Genomic DNA, 6,567 nt, shown 5'->3' on the forward strand with positions numbered 1-6,567 from the left:
TGTAAGTGTTAGCTAAAAGCCGACTTCTTCTGTCTCTCATTCCCATTAGCAGCCATTGTTTACCTCCAAGGTAGTGCCTGGTGAGATTTCTCCTGTGCGTGATTAAACAATAAAAATTTTGTTTAAAACGCCGTTGATTGATGAAATAAACCAACGAAAGACGCCAGATGTTTTGTAAAAGCAAAACGAAAGAACGCCAGATGTTTCTAAAGCAAAACGAAAAGACGCCAACTGCTTAACGAAAGACGCCAGATGTTTTCTAAAGCAATGGTTTTCTAAACAATGAAAATTCACAGCGTACATGTAAAATTAAAGTGAGCTGCAAGTCGTAACTCACGAACCTTTGGTATAAACGCGCCCGATCTCACGTCGGTGATGATGTACTGGGCAGAATTCACGGAAGATTCACGGTTTACCGATGAACCTCCGCAGCTTCGCCCACTCATCATCATTCACTCCGTGGATATGCTGTTTTTTTTACTTCCTTGGCATGCCACTTCTGAAACCCACCCTCTGTGATCAAAGGGAACTTTTAGAAGTAAAAGGCGCAGTTAATACTTTAGGCGTACAGCATGCCTGCGCGCTTTCATAACTGATTTAGAATAGTATCTATTGACGCGCCATTGCTACAGGGTTTGTGTATTCCAAAGCACGCGCGCAATCTAGGTTTCGCCGCTCGAGGCGAAGTGGGAGGCACCGTAGCAGACGACGTGCAGCAAACTCCGCCTGTGGCGCTGATTGCGCTTGCGCCGCAATAGTTCGCACGGCGCCCGTCGTGGCGCTCCGCAGAGCGCGGTACTTTTTTGGTATAATAACATAGATTTAATCAATGTAGATAAGGCATTAGGACAACATGAAACAAGGAAGTTTTTTTTTTCTTTCTTTCTTTTTTTTTTCGCCTTCGAGCCTGGTGGCAGACATGTCACCGCCCCGTTTTAAAGGGGACGCTCATAGCATCCATCCATCCATACTGATTGTACTGATTGAATGTGGCGATATTCACCCAGGTATACGTGTGGGCACGAGTCTACAGGAAGCCTTGGGTTTTAGGGACAACAATGGAAAGCTGAACACGTCCGCGATAGAAATGAGTAAGAGACGGTTCGAGTATTGGCGGCAGAAAGGTAGAGATAAAGTACAAAAATAAATAATGGGGAAAAATAAGGTCATTCTGCCTTAAGAGGCAGAGAGATGGACCGTGAATTTATATTTTTAATCACATAGATTTAATCAATGTAGATAAGGTATTAGGCCAACATGAAACTATGAAGGTTTTTTTTTCTTCGAGTCTGGTGGTAGACATGTCACCGCCCCGTTATAAAGGGGACGCTCATAGCATCCATCCATCCATCCATAGAGTGCCTCGATGTCCTCCTCGCCCACCGCTTCGTAGTGAGTGGAGACAACCGCGTCGTCTGCTACGGCGTCCACCATTTTCGCACCGGCTCCGATCTAGGGGCGCATTGACGGCGCGCGTGTGAGCTGTTTGCAGGCTGAACGGAGGCTTTGCGTAGATTATAATACTCCGGAAATGCATTAATGTGTTATCATGGTTTATTAAATCTTATTTTTATAGTTTACTGTCTAACAGCACTATGAAATTGGCCGCTTCACGCGATGATATGCTGCTGCCTGAAACCACCTTTAAACGCCCTGTGACCGCTTGTTGGCGTGATAGTTTATTTACTTTAAAACGAAAACGGCGTCGTTTGACACCGGCTGATCTTGCTCTGCGGGTGTAAAATAACGCGTTGCTTAGGCTTTAGTGTAGAGCAATGGGTAATTGAGGTTCGAATCGCCATATTACTTGGCATTTCCGCTCTTCAGGAAGATTTGAGATTTGTTTTCTGAATGCTTTACACTCACAGCTAAGAGTTAGCGTATCTTGTAAATTACTTCGTACGCTGTCTCTCATCAAGAAACATCTTCCCGAACGCGATGTATAAGGGAAGATTTTTCAGTCACCACCCTCGCGCTACAAAAATATTGCAGAATAAACAAATATTTTGAGGGAATTGCGTAATACTCACAACATGGACGAGGTGTTTGTAGGCTGCCAATTGTCGCGCTTGATCTTAGCCACCGAGACAGTTCTCCTTTTTGGGTCCCTCGGAAAGTTGAACAGTCGCCAACCATTGCTCGAGTGGTTTGAGCACAGTGGCACCCAGCCAGTGACGTAGGCAGAAATGTTTTTCGGGGTGGGGGGGGGGGGCACCTTGTGATCCGATATTGGGTCTGTGCAGATAAGTGGGGTAGAGCCCGGTGTGCCCCCCCCCCCCCTGGCTACTCCACTAAAAAAAAAGCGCTCAAAGAACGCCGTAGTTAAACCCGCATCAAATTCCTGCCGACTACCGCCACGTTGTCGCCGCGTCTCGACACGCACGCTCGGCGTGAAAATGGCGGACAGCACTACGAAAACTGGTTTTGGCGACAGGAGCTCAGTCAGAGGATGTCTCCACTCTCTACGGAGGGGCGGACGAGGAGGACATCGAGGCACTCTACGCGGTCACCCGCTCCGTGTTCCCTCTAACAGTGGCCGCGACTGTACATGCGCAATAGACCGCAATGTCAACTGCCGGTCACTAAAGGCGGGCAACATTGGGCAAGGGGCTGACAGCCGATTTTTCCCGACCTAGTTTTTTACGGCGCAATAGAAATCTCATCCTTCGTAGTGTTTGTAGCTGCAGCGGTTAATCCCAAAAGCGCGTGGTTATCTTATTATCAGTATTTTTCGATCTGAAAAGCCCTTGAACTGTACGTACCCTTCCTCCAGCAACGCTATGAAAGAATATAGCTACACCAATAGCCTTCCTCGCATTATGCTCAAGGTCTTTTTTTCACAGGAGTGGGTTAAACTGTGGTTAACCACCTTCTTCTAGTCATTTTCGACTGTTTTGGATTATAAAAAGCAGGTAGAATAAGATTTCCGAACGCTCGTCGTCATGTGAGATCTCCTTACCGCCCCGCGAGCTAGGCGCTCGTGGCCTCCGCGATTAGTTCCAGCAACGCGTCGCCGGAGGTAATCTTGGAGGTCGCGAGGCGCTCTTCGTACTTTTTCAAAGCGTCGGCAGGTGCCGCTAGGCCCTCAGCTAACACAAAGCCCGGGAAACTTCGTAAAGTAGCGACACTCTTCTCCTCCGCTGTCGTTCCTCCTCGGCCTCCTCTCTCTTTTCGAACGTGGCGATAGCTACCTTGCTCCTGTGTAGCAGACAGCCTTTCGCGGAGATGGCGCTTGCTTGCCAGGCAGCTCGCTGTAAGCATTCGCACCAGCCGTCTAGCTCTTAATATTTTCTTTTGTTTTAATAAATTTTTGCTTAGGAGACGCTGGCACTTTTATATAGCCCCGGCTACTCCTTTTCGCAAATAGAATTCGGGAAAATCACAGCAGTGAAAAAGGAATTGCATAAAAGAGCACCAAGGTACAGTTCGTGTATCTTCTTCTAGAGCGCAAAATTTCTCTCCGGTTTCTTATGCACATTTATTAACTGCACCTTTTGCTGTCTGATAACTTATTCTAGATCTAAACGAGCGTAACAGTGGCCCATGGCAGCTCTGTGTAGTTCCGCATAGGGTACACAATATGTGCAGAGAGCATGTGATTGCCTTTCATTGGTAAATTTAGTAGATTTTCATTGGTAAATTTCAACTCACGAGACGGATGCAGTCCCTGAAGTCACTGTGCGCGCAAGGTCAAGTAGTCCTTGACATCAGGCGCCTAGGCAAAACTCACAGGGTCCCTTATATATTCGCCTAAGATGACTCGAAGGTGAAAGCCATCTTGTTGTTCTTCAGTTGATGTGCTGATCCTACCCTGCACCCCTCTGAAAGCTTTCTGCCCCTCACCTGGTTTTGCAATGCCTCCGTGATCGGCCCAACGATCACGGAGGCAATGCAAAGCGATAATGTCTTCGGATGTCATCGTGTGACGTCACGTTATGTGACGCCATGATGACGTCACCAGTTTTGGTGATATGTGACGTCATGATGACGTCATTTGGTGACGTCTTCGTGGGATATTTTGGATCACTCATGTTGACTCCGCCGACGGTCAGTTTTAGCGTTCGGTGAGGCATCTAAAGCTTTCGCGATAATATTGCGCCAGGAGGCGTACATCAGTTATCGTCGGCAAATGCGCCTTGTAAATGTATTTGACATACGAACTACATCGCTGAATGAACAAGAAAGTGAATGTAAAAACTAGCGTGTCACTGTAAACGTTTCCTTCGCGAGACCTCCACTCGCGGATGTAATAATAGCACGTAAACCTAGGCGCGAAATGGCACGTATACGTGAGGTTCCTAAACGATGAACGCACCCTACGACTCGGTTGGGAACGCATGCTTTGCATAGCTACATTTGCATCGCAAGTCTACCGACTGATCGGTCTACGTAAAAGAGCCAGAGAAAGCTATTTCCTCTTAATTAAATGAGCACACAGCAAAAACAAACGGAGAGTATAAATTCTAATGCGAGTTTTCGCACTCAAGCTTTGTTTATTCAAAATAGCTGCGCCGAATATCTGAAGTTTCGCAATCGCATTGTTGATTGTCAGTCTGCGTGCATGATGCTAGCTGCGCACAAACCAATACCGTAAACTAAACCAGTCGGAGCATCCTGTGAAGCAGAAAACGTAACCGTGTATTGTTGACAAAGAAACAATAACAAAGTAAAGGACCCCGCAGAAGCAGTAATAAAACGTGCGTGAGAGATGGCGACTTACTGCAGTGCGATGCCCGCTCTACCATACGGCGTTAGAGGAGGCATCGAACTTCGCGAACCTCGACGCATACTTACAGTATATACGAGAAACTCGCAACTTACCTTGCATAGTTAAGTTGAAATGTCGGCTTGAAGCTCTCCCTTCTGATTGTGTGCAACCAAGTCTTTCGTCGCAACTCGTTGCGCTTACCGGACGGTATCATGAGGGTCTTTTCGCCTTGGCTCGACTTGTTCTGACATCAGAAGGCGCAGCAGCTACTTTACAAAGTTTCAGGGGCTTTAAGCTAACAACGTTCATGCTGCCGCTCATGAGCATCGGGTCATACGTCAAGCGAAGGCAAGCGCCACTGTCCTGCTCAGTGCAAACGTATGCACATCTGCACGTTTTACGTTAGAAAATGTTATAATAAAAGGTGTGCTGTATTCAATGCTAACATAGAACAATTAATAGCGTACACCAGTACACGTGATAGGTGCATGTGCACGTTCACTTTTTTGCCGCCAGAGTTGCGAAAAGTAATTTTGAGTGAAGAAATAAAAATATAAATCCACATTTAATGAGAAAAACAGAGATCATTTTAGACAATACAATAGACAATCCTTCTGTTAGTGGGGTTATCTCAATTCGTGTTCTGAGCGGTTGTCGGTCCCTTTAAGTCAGAAGGCCTCTTCAGGCACGCGATTTGAAGTGCGCTAACGTTGTGCGGACCACTAAAACACAATTTCCTTTCAAAATAAGCATTTCCTTGGCCCGAAACAAGCACTACAAGGTTTATGGAATGCTATTTCAACAATGAACCTGGATTTATCATTTGCATTTAGTGTCCTTTAATCTTACTGGGTTGATGGCTAGACAGGCAAACATTTTGTGTCAGTGCTTCCCTAGAGATTCAGACAACCTCCTAGCCTTCTGATATTTATGCTGCAGAGACTGTTGATCTAAGACTGATCTTTTCATGATTCTAGAGAGCCAAGGAACCGTGCATGGTGCCATGCAGCCAGGCAGTAATGCGGTCTCTGCCAGTGGCCATCATGGCAACGTGTCAAGCACAGCGGCTGCTACCGAAGAGCTGCGCTTCCATGGCAGCGAGCTGGTGATGCTTTACGACTATAAGGCGCAGGCCCCGGATGACTTGACTGTGCGCCGCGGTGACTGGGTCTATGCTGACCTCGCCAATCAGACAGTGGAAGGGTGGCTCTGGGCCTATGCACCGAAGGTGCACAAGTATGGTTTCATCCCAAAGGCCTATGCTCGGCCACCTGCCATGACCTCATTGTGACCCTTGTACTCAGGGGTAGTGTCGGAAAGGAATGCACACAATGTGATTTTGTTTGCTTATTTAGTAAATGCAATGCACTTCAGATGTTCCTTTACCTTTCCTGCCAAAGCTGTGTTTCAAAAGCACTTAATGTTTTGGAGCCCACTATATTCAGGGCATTGCATGTTGCAAGTTATTCCTCATTTGCAAACATTTTACATTTAATTTGGTGACCATGCCAGCAAAGCTGCATTCACGCAACACACTGACAGTGTCAGCAAACTTAGTGGCTCAGCGGCTTTGACCATCTTCTTGCTGGAGGGTGCTTGCGACACATCATCAGTGGAATGGGTTAGCGGTACTTGCAACAGCCACCCTGGATATCGTGGCCATCTTAGTATATCTTGAGCAGTCTTGCCAGCACAAGCAGCACTTTCTGGAGTTGTAATAACAGTGCACTAGTGACGACTGTGCTCTCGCCTAGGTGAGGAGAAAAAAACAGTGAAGGGTTCCAGCAATTTCAAACACGAGCACAAGAAAGGAAACGCACAGGACAAGGCTGGACTTACAACTGAAGTTTTTTAAAAAA

The 6,567-nt window shown here is 46.7% G+C and overlaps 1 protein-coding gene across 1 annotated transcript in view; it reads left to right on the forward strand.

Annotated features, from left to right (window-relative positions):
• LOC119397046 (SH3 domain-containing protein Dlish) overlaps positions 1 to 6,078 on the forward strand; it is a 92,155-nt gene extending 86,077 nt beyond the window's left edge. Inside the window, exon 3 of the mRNA XM_037664470.2 lies at positions 5,686 to 6,078. Coding sequence (XP_037520398.1) covers positions 5,686 to 5,999 — 314 coding nt within the window. The 3' untranslated portion in view covers positions 6,000 to 6,078. The remainder of the gene's footprint in view (positions 1 to 5,685) is intronic.
• Positions 6,079 to 6,567: the final 489 nt, after the last annotated feature.

Source organism: Rhipicephalus sanguineus, chromosome 6 (assembly GCF_013339695.2).
Source record: "Rhipicephalus sanguineus isolate Rsan-2018 chromosome 6, BIME_Rsan_1.4, whole genome shotgun sequence".
In the NCBI taxonomy this organism is placed as follows: Eukaryota; Metazoa; Arthropoda; class Arachnida; order Ixodida; family Ixodidae; genus Rhipicephalus; species Rhipicephalus sanguineus.